Source organism: Carlito syrichta, unplaced genomic scaffold, assembly GCF_000164805.1.
Source record: "Carlito syrichta isolate Samal-C Ts95f unplaced genomic scaffold, Tarsius_syrichta-2.0.1 Scaffold313445, whole genome shotgun sequence".
NCBI lineage: Eukaryota > Metazoa > Chordata > Mammalia > Primates > Tarsiidae > Carlito > Carlito syrichta.
In genome coordinates, this window is record NW_007257541.1 from 44,624 (window position 1) to 64,318 (window position 19,695).

At 35.7% G+C, this 19,695-nt stretch overlaps 1 protein-coding gene across 1 annotated transcript in view; it reads right to left on the bottom strand.

The window, feature by feature from the left end:
- LOC103273016 (protein crumbs homolog 1-like) overlaps window positions 1-19,695 on the bottom strand; it is a 118,642-nt gene that overhangs the window by 33,586 nt on the left and 65,361 nt on the right. Inside the window, exon 2 of the mRNA XM_008070482.1 lies at window positions 10,616-11,197. Within this exon, the coding sequence (XP_008068673.1) occupies window positions 10,616-11,197 (582 nt within the window). The remainder of the gene's footprint in view (window positions 1-10,615; window positions 11,198-19,695) is intronic.

Sequence of the window (19,695 nt, forward strand, 5' to 3'; positions counted from 1 at the left end):
CTTGATATCTAGGTCTGTAGTTTGGGACCAGTCATTCTGGGGGCTCTTCATTGTTTGCATCCCAAAGTAAGTTTTCTCAGTGTCTGCCCTCCCAGGGGTCTGGAAGAGACCCATATTCTTTTTTTGGTTTTTCTTCATTTGTGTAGATTTTTCTCTCTCTCCCTCTTTCCCTCCCCTTCTTTAATTCTATTTTTCAAGGAAGGTGGGGTTGCTTTTGTTTCACTTGTACAATATTATCCTGTTCTTCCTTATGAGGGTCCTCTGGCTTTGTTCACTTTTGAAGTTGGAGTGTGGGCTGCAGGCTGTACTTATTGCAGTTTTGAGGTTTAATTGTGGGGGAGGCTGTGATTCAGAATCTATATGCTGATTCCAGCATCCACCCACAGGTGTATGAGCACACTGGAACCTATTTCCCATTGCCTTACAATTTGTCTGTGCAGCGGTATGTAGGTTTGGTCCCTGGATCAGAAGGAGGTACAAAAGAGGGAAATAATGGAGGAAGGAGGGGTCAATAGGAAGGTAGAAAGAGAGGAGAGTGAGAGGGAAAACAGATGTACATTCCAATTATCAGGTGAAAAAGAGACACAAGGCTGGAGAGAAGTGAAAAAAACACGTGAGCCAAATTCCCTAAAGGATACTGGTAGCTACACAGAGACAGACCAACAAAATCATGAAACAGATAGTGTAAGTCAGAAAGCAAACAAAAGTGAGCAAAACAAACAGTCAAAACGATAAAATCAAAAGTTAAAATAAGAGATCAGACTAGCTCTGGAATCTTTCCTGAGTGTCTCTTGAGTTCTGATCTCCAGCCTCTCCCCTTTGTTTTCCTTGCAGGCAGCTAGATTTTCTGGCAACTTGGGTTTGTTTTTTTTAGCCTGCTGCCTGGGAGGTCTGCGACGTTGCCTTTGTCTGATTCAGCAGGGGAGGGGCTTTGTCTCCTGTTTAGCGATGTTAACTTAGGAACCGAGGTGGAGGCTGTTGATAGGTGGGCAGGGCAATGCAAATCTCTACCTGGAGAATGGCTGAAGTGGCAGCTTCACTTTCGTGGATCTTTTCTCTCTGTTCGTCTGGGTCCCTGTGTGTTCCACTGTGATGGACTGCGCTGGAGTGGGAGGCACCAGGGATCAGCTGCACAGCTGGGCACTGGATCTGGGGTGCCACCAGCAGGCTGGGATGGAGGAGGGGGTGAGGAGTTCCCTCCTCTGGAGCTGAGAGCCTCTGATCAGCACCTCATCGCACGCTGAGTGCCTCAGCCGGGGTAGGCCCAGAGCTCCAGAGCTCCAAAGCTCCAAAGGGCAGGCGGTGGGCAGCGAGACTGTCCCTGGGTCCCTCACAGGGTACTTCAGCCAGAAATGGGACTGGTATCTCTGAGGGGCAGGCGCCCAGAGCCTCCCTGGGTGACCAGCAGTTGGTGCTGGGTGCTAGGCGAGACAGTGTAGCCAGGGAGGGAGCTGAGACTCAGGACACCCACGCAGCAGGTGTCACATATAGTGGAGCAGCAGCAGCTGGGGACCAAATATCCGGCCCTGTGTGGGACCGAAGGTCCCCGGACCTTGGACCAGTGCGGCTGGCGGTGGGTGGGGGGTGTGGGGGAAGAAAAGTAAGAGTTTTTTTGGGAACTCACATTCGGAGAATCTAACAAATCCACCTATGCCGTCGCCATCTTACTGGAACCAATCTCTCATACTTTCTAGTATCTAATTATACTTTCTGAATTAAAGTTTTCTTTTTGAAATACTTTTCTTCTCATTTTTTCCCTAACTCATTCTTCATTCTTTTCTCCTACCATTTTTCTCTAAATCTGTCTGCCTGTCGCTCCTTCTACTTTACTCTCATCATAAATATTATAACATGTACCATAAGATGTTATTTGATTGCCAAATATTATTTACCTAAGTCAATCAGCATGACTTTTCTAATCTACTGCCTATATATGTGCATATATATACACACACGTATTTAAAAAGTTTTATGAAAGTAGTAAAATATATATCAAGTTTAAGAAGTTAAAGTAACCTACTTCAGAGTCTCCAAAATGCTGTTTGAAAAACATACTACTTTTATGTGTGGTTTATACTCTGATTTCTTACACTTCTTGGGAAGATAATAGGAAAATTATAGTATTTTGACTTTATGTTAATTGTGTCAAATTATATATTTTCCTATGTCTATAATTCTAATGGTTTAGTCATAGCAAATTACTTTCTTATGTTTCTCTTCATTAGGATAACTATTATTCCCCCAAATGAAAAATATTAGAATATCAACTTTTTAAGTCCTTTATTTTATTATCTGGTAGTCTCAGAAGTTGAATTCTTGCCTGGGTATATTACAATAGTCCTATTTAATTTCTTAAGCAGAACAGAGAGATTTTGGCCTTCAGTTCATCTATTTCTGAGTCTGGTTCTGTCAATATTCAAAAAATAATATTTTCAAGTAATCAAATATAAGATACCTTGAGAATGATTCAAAAATAAGAAAAAAAGTAATTTAAAAAAAGGGTAAATATTGCTTAAACAGTACTGGTATTTGTAGCAGTGCTTTAGGATGTACAACTATTAACACACAGTAGTTTCATAGCCTAAATAGTTTATGGAAAAACTTTCACTAAATCATTTCATTCTTATCATGACCCTGAGAGAGTAGTTTTACCATGTCTATGTTGGTTGGAATCAGGATACTGAGGCTCAGAACTATTGTTATTTATCAATACCAGTCCACTAGAAAACACCAAAGTGGACCTGGAGTCCCTGTCTTCTGCTTCTAAATTCCAGTCTTTCCACTACATCTGTTTTTCATATTATTATATATGTTTCAGTTCTCCCCCTTCACATCAGACCTGCACCTACACCCTGCTGATAACTAGATAGGCATTGAGAGAAATCACAGTAGTATGTCAAAGAGAAAGCTGGCTTTCTGGCTCAGAGATGATACCTTCTTCCTGTGTCTTTACATGGTAGAAAGGGTGAAGCATCTCTCTTGAGCTTCTTTTATAAGGGTATGTATCCCATTCATGAGGGCTCCACTTCTATGACCTGATACCCTCCCAAAGGCCGTACCTCCTAACACCATCACATAAGAATTTTGGGAGGACCCAAACATTCAGACCATAGCAACTTCTTTTCAAGACATCTCTGCAGTCCTTCTCCCTTGCTATTCATCATGTTACTATTCAAATCATCATCATAATAAATGTAGTCAGAGGACAAAAGTTTCCGTTTAAACCCTGAAAGAGATGCATTTTTGTTCTATTCATAGGACATTTTTTTCTGTGAAGCGTTTCCCGATTCCCAGCAACATTACCAGCTTCTTTCTTGTGCTTCCTCAGCACTCTTTTCATAGACAGATTGTAATTTTTTTGTTTACATTCCTATTCCCTGAATAAACTGTGATCATTTTGTCAGGGATACATTTTGTCTTAGTCATCGTTATGCCTCCAAGGTCCAGCACAACACCGCATACATTGCAAGTATAAATATTTGCTGAGTGAATAACATTTGTTATTTTGTGTACTCATCCAACAAACATTTGTCAAAATCTGGAAACTTCATTTCTTTGTAAAAACTATTGGTTCTAGTCCTGAGAATAAGCCTGAACAAGTGTTTAACTTTCTTTATATGACAACACAAAAATGATGAATTTGATAATTAAGAGCAACCAATTTTCTTTGATAAAATAGAAAAAACAACTTTTTAAAATAAAATAATATAATAACATGTGACTTCTCATGAATAAACATATTTTATATAATAGTTTTATTTTCCTCACATTATTTCCTGTGACCATTAAATTATCTATATGATTTTTCATAAATGCCTTCAAAATTATTTAGTTCATCAAAACTTATTAGAAAAGATGGAACACCAAGCCCAGATTCAAATCTACACATGAATGGAACTTAAGTTATTCCCTTGATAAATGCCACTGTAATGGCAATATCAGTTAGCAAATTGTACCTCTTATGCATCTGAATTAATCAGCACTATTGGAGAAGTTTCTAGAAGAACATAAAATATTATTAAAAGAAAAGATGGTCATGATGGGAAATATTAAATGAATAACCATCATGTAACCCAGAGAGATAGTGTCAATTATGCATATGGAAGACACTGCATGACAATATGGCTAATAAAGACTACTAAAGAAGATGACATTCTTGCTAAAACTATTCTAAAGACTAGACCTGTTCTGAATAATTTAGATATTATCAACAGAGGATAAGAGGGCAGATAGAGAAAGATATTCCTTTTTATTGTTTGCATGATCCATAGTCTTTCTGTGTTAATTTCTAAAATTTTAAGGAGGAAAAGGGGTGTTATTGTTAAAACTTGAGGGAATATGAAAAGAAGTTGACTAATGGGTGCAAATATACTATTTGATAGAAGAAACAAAAGCTATTGTTAGATCAGTAGGATGAGTATAGTTTATAATAATCTATTGTATATATATATATTTTTTATTCTAATAGTTGTTTATTTATCAATTATTTGATTTATCCAAAGTAATTTCCAGTACTAGCTAAGTTTGTCAGGCATGTTACCTCAGAGAAGCTATTTTTTTTGGTCTCATCTGGTCAAAAAAACATTTAAAAATGTGACCAGAAGATAACATTAGGTACAGAAAAAGTAACATTTAACATTTTATTTATTTTTTTTTTTTTATTTTTTTTTTTAATTAATCAGTATTTTTATTATAGTTTTGTGGGGTACAGTTAAGGGTTAGGTGTACAATTACGTTTCATTCAGACACCCTGTTGATAAGAGGTGTTTTCCCAGCCCCAGACAGATATTTGCTACTGTTAATCCCCTCCCCCTCCCCCCCATAGTTTCCCAGTACCGTCAGTCATTTTCTTATAGTATTACATTGGATGTTCAAGGTCCATTATATGAGTGAGAACATGTGATATTCTGATCTTTGTTTCTGTGTGAGGTCACTCAGTATTATAGACTCTAGTTCCATCCAGGTTGCTGCGAAATTCATGATTTTGTTCTTTTTTATGGCTGCGTAGTATTCCATCGTGTATATGTACCACATTTTTTTAATCCAGTCCTCTTTTGATGGGCAGCATGGTTGTTTCCAGGTTCTTGCTATTGTGAACAATGCTGCGATAAACATACGTGTGCAGGTATCTTTTTTATAGAGTGATTTGTGTTCTTCAGGGTAATCTATTGTATATTTAAAAATAGAAGAAAAGAACTTGGATGATTCTATCATAAAGGAAAAATAAATATTTAAGGTAATGGATATCCCAAGTACATTTATTTGTTTTTTATAAATTATATGAATCTATTAAATTATCACTAGTAGCCCCAAATGATGTACATCTATCATAAATCATTTAAAACTTTGAGACTTCTCTTTTGCTTTCTCACCCCCCAAAATAATTCACTTGCTTGTGTTATTGTATTAATCTCCAATGGACACCCTAATTCCTCCTTAATTACTGCCTTCAATATATCCTCAAAATAACAAGCAGAGTGATCTTATTAAAATGTAAGTCAAATAATTTCAGCCTCCTGCTCAAAACTCTGCACTAACTTTTCATCTCACTTAGAGTAAAAACCAAAGTCCTTAAAATGGCCAACAAGGTCCCACACAGTCGAACCCCATTATCTCTCTTATCTGTCTCCTCCTTGCTCATTCACTCCTGTCACACTAACTTCATTGCTGCTCCTCAAAAACATTCTAAAGTATTTTTTACCTTAGGGCCACCACATCTGCTATTCCTCTGTCTGGATTACTATTCCATAAGACATTTCCCTGGCTCTCTTCCTCACCTCTTTAGAATTTTATTCACATATCATCTCAGTGAAACCTTCTCTGGTCACTCTACCTAAAATTTAGTCCCTATTTTTCCTCTTTTGTTTTAAAAAAATCCATATCGTGTTTTAGTCTATCCCATGCTCCTAACACAGAATAGTTGAGACTAAGTAATTTATAAAGAACAGAAATTTATTTCTCATAGTTCTGGAGGCTGAGAAATCCAAGATAAAGATGCTAGCAAGTTTGATGTCTGCAGAAGGCAGGATTCCCAGGTGGAGCCTTGAAGGCTACATCCTCTAGAAGGTAGTAATATTGCTCCTCACATGGTGGGAGAGTGCAAAGGGGTAAGCTCACTTTCAAACTGTTTTTATTGTGGCATTAATCCGTTCACAAGGGCTCTGCCCTTATGATTTAAACATCTTCCATTAGGCTCCACATCCAAATAATGTTGCCTTTATAATTAAGTTTTCAACAAATGAGTTTTGGAGGGACAACCCTTCAAACCATAGCATCATATATCTAGTAGCACTGTTCCTAGCAATAATTGCTTTATATAAAACCTACTTTTATTGATTTTATTTCCTTGTTGCATGGACTTGTGAAATAAAAGTCAAGGATGTCACATGAAAAGCCACATAATTGTCTGTGTCAGTAGATTCTTAAGGTGTGGTCCCTGAATCAGCATCCCAGGAGAACTTATTATATATGCACATTCTTGGACTTCACCTCAGATCTACTGATTAAAAACTGTATTTTAATAATAAGCTCTCCAGGTGAGTCTGATACATGCTAACATTTGCAATCCATAGCTCTACATTATAAGTTCATTAAGTTGAAAATGGCAGTTGAAACTTTAATGCATTCCTTTTTTAGTGTTCTAGATTTCAAGCTTTCCTTGGATAAAATAAGTTTGAAAATATCCTGGCCTTAATAGATGTTAAGCGAGTCTTGTTTTCAGTGATCTTGTTCCTGTCCTTTCTTTTCATGCCAGTGGCTACTCTCCAAGGTCAGGTCCTTGTATCGTACACCTGGGTTATCATAATGGCCTTCTACCTAGTCTCTCTGCAGCAATCTCATTACTCTCTGTATATTGGTATGTTTTCATCAATATAAAATTATTTTTTCATATATTTTTGTTTCTGAAATAAATAATTGAAGAGTAAATTTAATGCAGAGCATTTTTGATTTCCCAAAAGATTATTTTTGTGCCAAAGCTCTATCTGATAATAGAAGAGATATTCTCTTACATGGATTTGCTTCATCATGTATCGAATTGGCCTTTCCCTGCCCTATTTTTCTCATAATGCAGGCATCTTAATGTAAAAATGCACATTAATCAATCTAATTTTAAGGAAGACCTGAATTACAAAATAATTCATTCCATAAACTTGAACTAAAAGCAGTCACATGCTCAGAGCTAATATTCTTTTTATTAACAAAAAGTTTGAAGCTGCTTACTTTCAGGTTCAACTGGAGTTTTTGCTTATGCACAGCAGATTCTCACCAGCATCCTCAGTGACTCTCTTTGAGCCCATTTCTGTAGTTCATGAATCACTGCTCAGGAAGCACAATGGAGTGCACAGAGGAGAATTCATGCAGTGTGAACCCTCTCCGTGTGCTACAGCTCTTTTTTCCCTTCTACCTCTCTGTCTTTTAAAATTTATTGCCTTTTCTTACTTTGCTGCTCAGAGGAACACAGGTTTTTTCCTGTAAGTCAAGTTCTTTATGATCCCTCTAAATTTGGATGTAGCACACAGCAGCGAGGTCATTGTAATACAGTTTCTAGGATTCATCAGGAGGTCTAGGCTGAGGCACAGCTCTCCAGTGCATCCATGCTGATTGCTGATGGTCTTTTCCTTTCCTTCTCAATTTTAGCTTTTCCCTTAGTTCTCAGACCTTCTTTGGAGTTCTCGTTAATTGGCCTGAGCTGCCACAAACACTGGTAATCAGGGGATAGCAATGAAATAAATAAAGCTTTCCGTGTTTCTAAATGACAGTATAGTACAAGAAAAATTTCCAAATAAAGTTCACAGGAACTAAATTTTTGGGCCCTAGCCTTAGCTATTCATTAGAATCATCAGTTAAATTTGACCTTCTGAAGGCAAAGTCTGGACACCTCTGTTTCAGCTCTCCCTTGCTAACTGCTAATGAGTAGTCAGGACTTTGAACCGCTGATGAGCTACCAGAATGCAGGCTATTCTACTTGTGTAGGAGAGATAAGCGAGCAGCCTATGACTGTATTTTTTTTTGTACCTGAACAAGCCTAACCAGCTAATAATAGACCTGATTCTTACTGCTGTATGAGTCTCTCAAATAAATCCTGCTTGCAAGCAAATTTTATGTATGTCACCAGAAAAGCTGAAATAATAAAATTTAACTGATTTCTTAGTAAACAAGAGAGGAATATAGCTAAATAGGGAACACCACCATTCTATTAGGGGTTGTCAAGGAAATCATCCTCATTGTGGACTTCAAGTATTACAGTGAGAAAAGGGCACTCATTCCCACTGGGTCCCACAAGAATATGACACAATCCACAGTACAAATGAATTTCTCATAGGGTGAAGTGACTTATGATGGAATTTTACTTCATTTCAGATTTGAATACACTCAATAAAATAATTTGCCAGTTGACACAAGCATTCTACCATCATAAAGTATACATAAAATGATAGAGAAGGTAAACTCAAGTTTAATATTTATTTTAACTATGATTTATTCATTTACCCCAGTTTCATTGCCAGGAAGTGTGCCCAGGAAAATATGGAAAAATTTTAAAACTTAAAACAACCTAGTTCCAGTTGATTAAGCACACTTTATTCACAAATACTGAGCTAGGCTCTTTGAGGAAGAGTGCTCCTCTTTTCAATATAATGGCTGAACAAGTAAGTATTGATGAATTACAGAATAAATATAAAACAAAATTTCAAGCATATAAATATCTGTATGAATATGGGAAGAATATGGGAGGGGTCAGCTAGTATGGAAGCAATGAATATAATTAGTGCAGCCCTGTAAAAGTATTATTCCAGCTTAAAAGGAATATAAAAATGTTTCTTGAGTTAAATGATATTTGAATCACGTCTTGGAAGTAGAGGAGAAGTTCAGAGTAGACATTGTGAAGTAGGGAAGGACATTCCAGGGAGGAGAGAGAACCACTTGAATAAAAAACAAAGACCATTGGTTTGGGGGAAATAAAATGCCTTGGTGGAATAATATATGGAGATATGGTTAATGTACACCACAAATGGTGGGAGACTTTAAATGAGAGCCTTAAATTATTCTCTATAGAGTAGTGAGCTCTCAAGGCTCTTCAGAGGGATGTGTCATAGGTCTAGTTTAGAAGAATTATTTCAAAGGTAGTGTATAGAACAATGTAGAGAAAACAGAGGCTGGAAGTAGGGTCTGGGAGGTTGTATAGTGTTACAGTCAAAGAGATGAGGAAAACATAAGCCAATGCATGAGCTCAATTTGAAGCATATCTTAGATGTCAAAACAGCAGATTTTGGAGATTGATTGTAGGTAAGGGATGAGGGAGAGGGAGCAAACTCTATTTTAGAACAACTAGGGATGTCTATTTGGTAAGAAGATATTTCCAGAATGTGAAACAGCAAAATAATCCTAGAGGGTTCTTGTGCAAATTTTGAAGAGGAGTATTTTCCAAATAGGTATATTGCTTACTATACTTGGAAAAAAAAAAAAGACACCATAAAGAAGTAAGTTTAAAAGAGTTGGGAGAAGAAGGCAAGTTGAAAACCAGAAACCACAGGCAGCTGCAAAAGTGGCAAGAGTTAAGGGAAAAAAGTGGTATTAAAAAGTGAGTGATGTCTCAGAAATATGCATCAGGAACTACAAGAAATGTGAGAAACTGTAGAACTGAGTGAGTTGCCTTCTTACAAGTAGATAAGAAAACCCAACGGTCATCCTGAAGAATTGACCTAGGCTGGTCCAGGTGGCTTGCGCCTATAATCCCAGCACTTTGGGAGACTGAGACTTTATGATTGCTTGAGACCAGGAGTTAAAGACCAGCCTGGGCAAATAGCGAGAACTTTTCCCTACAAAATATCAAAAAATTAGCCGGGTGTGGAGGTGTGCACCTGGAGTCCCAGTTACTAAGGAGGCTGAGGTGGGAGGATGGGCTGAGCCTGGGAATTCGAGGCTGCGATGAGCTGTGATTGTGCCAGTACACCCCAACATGGATGACAGAGTGAACCCCAACTTATTAACAAACACAAATAGCAAAAAAAAAGTTGACTTAAATGGATAACTATGATTCAGGAGGATGGAGAAGATAGACGGAGTGTGAGGATGGTAATGAGTATCATCTTGTTATTCTATCATTAAAATTATGTTAACTAGTTACTAAAACCATGATTTATCTGACTTGCCATGCTCCATCAGCCTTGCTGTTATTGATGTGTTTATATAACACTAGCACTAAAAACCTCACCAACTTGCAGCTGGCCTTCCCAGCAGGCTGCAATGTCAGGCTTTGGGCGTTAGAAAGAAAATCTGAGCTAGAATGAAAGGAATAGCACTGATGAGGAAACCTGAACTGTCCTGACCGGAAACTTTGGAACTCCCCTTGAAGTCCACTAGTTCTAGACTGAATTTAACTTTTAAATCATGTAGCGCTCCCTTTAAAACAGCAACAGTGACAACCCACAATTACTTAGAGTTCAGTGGATTCAATGGATTGTTTTAACAGTTTAGGAAGTTTGCCACCTAGTGATTAGTTCCTGTCAAAAACGTGGCCACTTTCATAAATGATTCAATAACACTCTGCTTTTGCCATTTTAAAGAAAGAGAGAGCTATTCACACCACTGGTAATTTAGATGTAATCACACTTACCAGAATAATCGTGGGGACACATACAAGTGTATCTTCCTATCTCATTGAGGCAGGTAGCCCCGTTCTTGCAGGGATCTGAAACACATTCATCCACTTCCAAGTCACAGTGCTTGCCTTGATATCCCGGAACACAGAAGCAGGAATAGCCATCGATTCCATCCTGGCACACAGCTCCATTGTGGCAAGGACTGGAAGCGCAGTCATCGTGATTTATCTGGCAGAATCTTCCGGCAAATCCAGCAGGGCAGATGCAGATAGGGTGAACAGGGTCCTGCAGGCAAATGCCTCCATGTTGGCAGGAGTTCAGACCACAGGACTCAATGGTAGTTTCACAGGTTGTCCCAGTATACCCAGGAGGACATTTGCATAGAAAGCTCCTTTCTCCTGGGGTGTTCACACAAGTGGCACTCTTTTGACAGGGATTGGAGAAACAAGGGTTTGCCACATTGTCACAGTCTTTATCAAAATTATTGGCTGTGTCTGAACAATGACAATCATTATCTTTTGAAAAACCCTTGCATGTAGAATTGTTTTGGCAAGAATTTGAGAGGCACCTGGTGTCGTTTTTATTGCAAACGGAATCTACAAGGAAATAAAAAATATCAAGATTGAAGTTACAAATGATTGAGGATAAAATTTAAAAACATTTTTTCTGACCTTTGTGCTACCTCAAACAAACTCATTAATGAAATATATTGTTGACTGCATCCTAATGAGTTTTAATTCCTCATTTGTTAAAGCATTTCATGTAATTGCTAATAAGAAACACAAATGGCTGGTTTGAGATTCTTTCTTCTCCTTCATATCCCTATTCTTCACCGACAGTTGAGTAATAGGATGCATTGAAGCAGATGTTAGTTCTTCCTGCACTCAGAGTTTTGAAATTCACATTCTCTTATGGAAGATTTTGGGAAATACTGTTAGATGAGTTACAAAATTGTCTTTGAATAATTGCTGAACTGCAACTAATATTGAAATGAATACTATAATTTGGTTTATGGCTGTTTTACCACAATCACTATAGAAAAATGAAAAATGAAAAATAATAAAATTCTGACTACTGGAAATCTACTCTCTGCACTAAGCATGCCAAGTATTATTTCTTATCCTTACAGTCACACAATATAATTATACACATTTTACAGATGACAGAAAAGGCAAACTTCAATTTTTCTAAAAGTCTCTGTCCTAGAAATATATTTTAAAATTCTAATTGGGATATTAAGCTTCAGGAAAGCAATAATTCTATGATTTTACTCTCCAAATTCATTGTCTATTTGCATCTATATAAATTTTCACTGACTATATACACACATTATGATCACAATATTTTTATTTTCTTAATTGTGCATTTTGAAAAGTCTTACAAATTGACCACTCAATTATATCAGTCCACAAAACACTGTCTTTTTATGTGGACTTATCTAATACATTATTCTCTTATTTTTACTTTCTTTCTCATAATATTGTTCACAAACATAGTAGTAGATACCAGTACCAGTTTATAATGTAAAAGATTACAAAATGGGGAGTTTATTCTTAAATCATGAGACACAAGTCAGCTCTTTATAATAGCATGGATCAACTTCTTTTATAAAACACTCTCTTTATTCTCTCTTTTTCTCTCTCAATATATTTCATATATATTCTACTTGTGATGGTTCAACTAATACTTTTTTGGCTTTATGATGGTACCCTACAATTATCCTGGTTTTTACTTTCAGTACAGTATTTGATAAATTACATTAGATAGTAACACTATTATAAAACAGGCTTTATATTAGATCATTTTATCTAACTGTAATCTAATGTAAGCATTCTGAGCACTTTTAAGGTGGGCTAAGTTAAACTATGATGTCTGATAGGTCAGATATATTAATTACATTTTCAACTTATACTATTTTTAATTTACAAAGAGTATATCTGGATGCAGCCCTATTGTAAGTAAAGGAGTTACTGCATATATATTCTCTCAGTTCTATTTCTCTGTAGAACCTACACTAATGTAGATTCTGGTGCTGAGAGTGGTTGTAGAGGAACAATTTTTTTTCCAAATTAGTACTGAGGTTTCTGGAATTAGCCTCCTACTATTAGATTTAAAGATGCTAATGACTCTGTTACCAATAGTAAAAAGAGCATTAATCGTCCATGGTGTGATCTGATCTGGCAATAGAGATAAACAAAACATTACACTGGATACTTCAGATCAAACATTTAGAAGAAGTAAGAAGCTGGGAGACAAGACTGTGTATATAGATCCTCCAGAACATTTTTAGAAAAACTAACCAATATAATGAGGTTAGCTGGTTGCTTCTATTATTGCTGGACAAAGTGTTGAAAGAAAAGGATGAGTTAAGGGTTTTAAATTTCCAGATAAAGAACTGAATATGTGACCTGAAAGTTTCTGCCTGTGTCCTGAAAGACACTCTTATTGTTCATAGCTGCAAGTTTGAAGCTGCTGAAAAGCAAATATAGAATGTCATCCTGTAATTGACTGAATTACAAAGCAAATTGGATTCACAGTTTCGAAGGCTGTTTAACTGTTTAATTGAGGACATTGGAAATAATTGGAATTCTATACACATCCATGGAGATGTATGGGAAGACCCTGCTAAAGCTGAGGACATTGAGCCCTAAATTCTGATGAGTCTTTTTTGCAGTTGGTAATGGCCCTTCCATCGTCCTCTGGAGGGATTCACTCTGCAGTGCCTGAGGAAATTAATGGCTGCTCTTCTAGTTAGTAATTATTGCTATACATGTGGTATTGACCTAAGTACATGACCAAATCTGCTCAGCGTGACCACAGGAACTCTGTTTTGGGCTCTGTCCTTTTAAGTAGATTTGTCACCTGTGACCTATTCACCCACACCGAAAGGGTCCAGAAGACATACCTTTCACCACTAGTGAGAGAAATAGATTTGTGAGGGGAGGCTTGCCATCCTTGAAGAGTTCTGCGATCAACTGTCTCTATCATATTTGTTGGTGTGAAGGCAAAATGGTACAGCTTATTTGAAAAACAGTTTCAAGGCATCTTACAAATTTAAACATGCGCCTAATATGTGACCCAGCAACTTCACTTCTAGGTATTTATCAGAGTAAAAACATAACGGTCACATAAAAACTTTCACTCAAGTATTCTTAATGACTTTATTCCTAATTTTCATCATCTGGTGAATAAATTTAAAAATAGCCATATGTTTAATTAATACTAGTAATAAAAGTGAGCAAATTATGACACACAGAAAAATATATGACAGATGTATTATGCTGAGGGAAAGAAACTAGGTACAAAGGACACATACTGTATGATTTCATGCATAGAACATTCTAGAGAAGGCGAAATTTTGAGTTCATTTTTGTATATGGTGAAGCTGTTAAGGGTTCACCTTTATTCTTTTGCATGGAGAAATTCAGTTTTTCCAGTACCACTGAGGCAGGGTAGCTAAAAGAGAGATCGATAGGTGAGTATCCTGTACGCAGGCATAGCCCAGATAATTAAAAATCAGAGGATCAGGCATCCAACTGTGCACCATCTTATCAGGATTTAACTCTCTAGAACAATGCCTGCACTAAACCAGGCTCTGGAGGTACTGGGGGATGGTGTTTTCAGGAAGAAACCGAATCAAAATAGTAAAACAGTAACTTTTATCTCTCAAGATTTTCACAGGACTCAAGGAAGAACCCGCGGAACAGTTACACAGCACCCTACCTGGCGTCACCATTTGTTGTAGATATTAGCCTTTCCACATTGTGTAGTATTAGCACCTTTGTTGAAGATCATTTGACGACAAGTCTGGCATATTTCTGAGTTCTCGATTCTGTTGTTTTGTTCTATATGTCTGTCTTTATGCTAGGGTCATAGTGTTTTGATTCCTGTAGCTTTGTAATATGTTTAAAGATCGAGGTGAAGCCTCCAGTTTTGTTTTTATTTTTCAAGATTGTTTTTACTGTTTGGGAACCTTGGAAAATCCATATGAATTTTTAGAAAGTTTTTCTATTTCTGTAAAAAATGTCATTGGGATTTTGATAGGAATTGCATTGAGTCTTGTGGATAACTTTGGGTAACATACACATTTTGAACAATATTAAATCTTTCAATCCTTGAATGTGAGATGTCTTCTCATCTTCCCATTTTGTTGTGTCATCTTTACTTCAACAATATTTTATAATTTATAGTGCACAAATATTTTACTTTCTTGGTTAAGTTTAAATTTATTCTTAGGCACTTTATTCTTTTTAATCCTATTGTACATGAGATTGTTATCTTAATTTCCCCTTCAGATTGTTATATTTCTAAAGTTTATGTATAGAAATATAACTGATTTTTGTATGTTAAGCTTGTATCCTTCAACTTTGCTGAATTTGTAGTTCTAACAATTTTGGTTTTCGTGTATATGAATGGAATCTTTAGTGTTTTCTACAGATTATGTTAACTATAAATAAAGATACTTTTACTTCTTCTTTTTATATCTGGATGTCTTTTATTTCTTTTTTCTCACCATGATAAGGAAGACCACCCAGTTCAAATCCTTTGCTAATCCAAAGAATGACAGGCATCCAGCTTGGGAGATATTCTACATGTAGTCTGTAGGAATTTCTGGTAGGCACAATTAATATTAGTTAGTTAAAATTAGAAGGATAATTCATAACCTTCACAATGTTAATTAACCATGAATTAGTAAATGATTTGGTTCCTAACAATATAAATCCAACTTTCTGGTAAAAGGTAATCATTAACAACACAGTGTTAAGCTTGATTTATTTATGTTAAGCCAACACCCACCTGTTTTAGTGCTCAATGATTTTGTTTTCAACAATTCATAGTTTTTTTTTTTTATAATGGTAAAGAAGCTAACCCACTCTCACCCATTTACTCTGTGGAACCTGTTAAAAAGGTACTAAACTCTGGAAAGTATTCCTTTGTCTTTAATAACAAAAGCATGAGGCTCAGGGTGGTACAGAAATGTATAGGCAGTGAACATCAGAGTAATGGAATGCAGATGTCATGGGAACCTTCCGAAATGTTGTAGTGTGATGTTAATCTATAACAAACCTTAAGACTTGTGCTTATAAATATGAACTGTAAAGTCCAAGAAGCCAAGCAGACTTATTTCCGAATTCAGAAATAAACCTCTTTTTTCCAGTTCCCTGCCTCTTGACTCTTATTGGTGGTGAAAGAAAGCAGCTGTGTATTGCACAGACCATTTCAACCTGATTACTCTAACTAAGACTTCCAGTACTACACTGACTAGAAATGGTGAGTTTGGGTATCCTTGCCTTTTTGTTGATCTTAGAGCAAAACTTTCTGCTTACCACCATTGAGTATGATTTAATTGTGGGTTTTTTATACATGGTCTTTAATATATTAAAGCAATTTCCTTCTATCTCTAGTTTGTTGAGTTTTGTGTAATTGTAAAAGGGTGTTAAATTTGATCAAATGCTTTTTCTGCATAAATTAAGATGATCATGTGGTTTTGCCCTTAATTCTGTTAATGTGGTCTGTTACATTGATTTATTTTTATATGCTAAAGTACCTTTGCATTCTGTGGATAAATCCCACTTGATCATGCTGTATAATCCTTTGAATGTATTGCTGAATTCTATTTGCTAGTATTTTATTGAGTTTTTAATCAATATTTAAAATTAATAATTGTTATTGTATGTAAATTATATCTCAATAAATATAAGCCCCCCCAAATTCTAGAAAGAGACAGAAAGAAATTAAAGTTATAAACTTACAAAAGCAAGCAGAGAGGTTAAAGATATAGACAACAATAAGCATATACATACATGCATATATACATAAATGGACATTATACTGCAGAGGGACACATAGTAATAGGCTTAGCATGTCAGAGTAGGCCAAAACCTAAACCAGAAGAATCCCTTGAACAAGCCAGTTTATGCCATAGACTTCCAAAAAGGATCAGCAATCAGAGGTTCCAGGTACTTCTGAAATGATGATTCAAGTAATGTAAACAGGAAGGTTGTTTGAATATCTTTTCAAAAGCTGTTAGACTTTCCTACTTCAACATTCATTGTAAGAAACTGAACAATTGCCCTTTACTCCAGCACTACTGTTGGTGATGGGGGGGCATAAGTGGGAGAGTGCTAGGTGGGGTAGGGATGGGATAGATGTGATAAAAAGGAACTTAACTGAATATCTATATACAGAATTGTGACATGTGCCAACCTTCTTCCCAATTCAGCCCTAAATATGCCCCAGGTATAAAACTAAATTATTAATTGACCAGCCTGATAGAAAATACTTATAGATTCTGATATGGGACATTCCACAATAAAATGGCTCTGCCAGATCATTTTATAGTTCTAGAGTGGCATACCATTTGAATGAAATCTGGCAAGTTCTAGAATATACAGAAAGAGTTTTCTTTTCTTTTTTTTATGATCAATATTTTTTATTATGATGTCGTGGGGTACAGTTAAGGGTTAGGTATTCAAATACGTTTCATTCAGGCATCCTATTGATAAGAGGTGCTTCCCCATCCCCAGACAGATATTTGCTACCGTTAATCCATCTCCCTCCCCCCCCATAGTTTCCCATTACTGTCAGTCATTCAGAAAGAGTTTTCAAGTAGCTCTTTAAAAAAAAACTACACACACAAGAGTATATATGAATCATATATATGCACATATGGGCAATAATTACCCTTTAATTTTACTTTAAATTGCACTTTAGTTATACTCTAAAGAATAATAATAAAATAACTTTATAGTATAATATGAACATAACAAAATATAAGCATTATAATAAGATCATGATACGTGAACATCCTTATATCTACAAATCAGCTTAAGAAATGAAACAGATTGTGTAGGTTACCTGAAATTTAAGAAAACCTCTAAGATAAACAAAGAGACCCAAAAATCAAATAAAAAAAGAAAAGTAACTTGGATGAAACAAAGACAATTTAGAGAGTGGATAAAACTTATAAAAAATCTAGAGTTACTATGTTTAAAGAGTTAAGAAAGACTGCTGCAGTAGTGAAACAAGTATAGGAGGCTATTAAAATAAACTTCTGGAAAACAAGAGAGGTCTTTGAAATTAAAAATGTAGTAGCAGAAATTAAAAAATCCGGTTGAGTTATTGGAAGATAATGTTGAGAAAAATTTCCCAGACACTAGAAAAAAAATATCAAGAGATAGTAAATTGGAGAGAAAAAAATGAGAAAGCAGTAGATCAATCAAAGAGGAGTTCAAAATAAGATAACAAAGAAAATGAGGGTGGTGTGTTGAAGCAAGTGATTAGAGAAGAGAGAAAAAAATTAAAATTATGACAAAATATTTAAAAATTCTGAGACATAAAAACAAAAAAGTTTATAGATTCAAAGTTGCCATTGAGTGCCTAAGAAATCATGAAAAAAAACAAAACTGATGTATTCCAAAGTGCACCATTGTGAAATTTTAGGATATCAGGTACAAAGAGAAAATCCTCAAGGCTTTAATGAGTTGGAAGTGTGAACAGTACATTGATAAAGTAGAAAATTATTAATTTATTAACAGAGTCATTGGAAACTAGAAGATATTATAACAACGTCTCAAAAATCCGGAGTGAAAATCATTTCCAAATTATAATTCTATGCCCAGCTAAACTACTTATCCAATTTGAAAAGAAGAAAAATGTTTTCGTGCACTAAGATTCAAAATTTTAGCCCCCATGTTCTGTTTTCAGTAAATATTCTGGGAGATATGCTCCCTAAAAATGGAGTACAGACCAAGAAAAGGGAAGACATAAAATAAAATCTAGGAGGCCAGGAATCTAACAAAGAAGCTGAAGATGCTGCTAAGAAGAGATCCCAGGATCTCAGATATGCTAGTCTCATAGAGGTGAACCAGCACTGAAACATCAAAAAAAAAAGTGGAGCTTAAGGAAAGATGCATCCAAGAAGAAAAATGTGGAGAGTACCACACAGAGAGCTAATAGAAAACATAACAGACCAATTTAAAAACACAAAACCAAAAACAATCTTGACTGGTATTAGTTCTAGGGAAAACTAAAAGGAAGTGAAATCAGTATATGAAATTGAAGTCAATATGTAAACTGAAAGGAATATTAAATCAATTTAAAACTGAAAAGACTATTACTTTATGATAACAATAGTAATAATACAATGACTATAACTAGTTTTGAGAACGCTAGAGCTGTGTGTGTATGTGTGTGTGTGTGAACTGTAAGAAGGTTAAATCTATTTTTATCATAGTGGAATTCCAACAAATTATACCCGTCTCTAAAGTTGAAAAAGCAAATTACTTATTATTTGGAAATATAAATAAAAAACAGAAGAAGTAGCTAGAAGAGTTTAAAGTATGCACTTCTGAAGAGAACGCATTGGGAGTGAGAAGCAGGAATACAGGTGAGAAGAAGGGTATTGCCAGTTCCCTTATAATCCTTAGGAACTTTTAAAATTTTACTGAATAAATTGATAAAAATATTTTTAAAGCAAGTAAGTAGATTGTAATCTGGTCACATATGCTACATTTTATCTCTTTGTTTCTGTGTATACTTTGAATTGTTTTTAGTAGTGCTTCTGAACAAGATCACCGGTCAACCACATCTTCTTATTATATCTCCTCTGGAGTGACAGGTGCCACTAGCACCATTTGCCACATAAGTGTAAGTGTGTGTCCATAGGTGGCATGCTAACAGGCCCTTTTGGAAATGCAGTCCATGACATGGAGTTTATTAACTGATGCCACAGTACAGCTGACTGCACTAAACAACGAGACAATTGTGTATCTAAATGAAACTTCTATTTTTCAAACATATATATGAATAGAAATTTACTGTAGTTTTAAAATTAATAAAACACCTGACTGAGGAAATAAAAGCAGACTGTGCACAGACCATTGAGGGTAATGTCATGAGATAAGGATGATGAGTATTCCAACTTTTTTATTTATGCTTTAAAAAACTATATTGTATACGTTATTAAGCCTAGTGTATTGTGTGTATTCTCAGTGAACAATACAATAATTTTCATAGTGATAACACCTTTAGAAAAGACTTAAATAGACACACACAAAATATTTTATGATTATTTAAAATTGTGACAGAAATT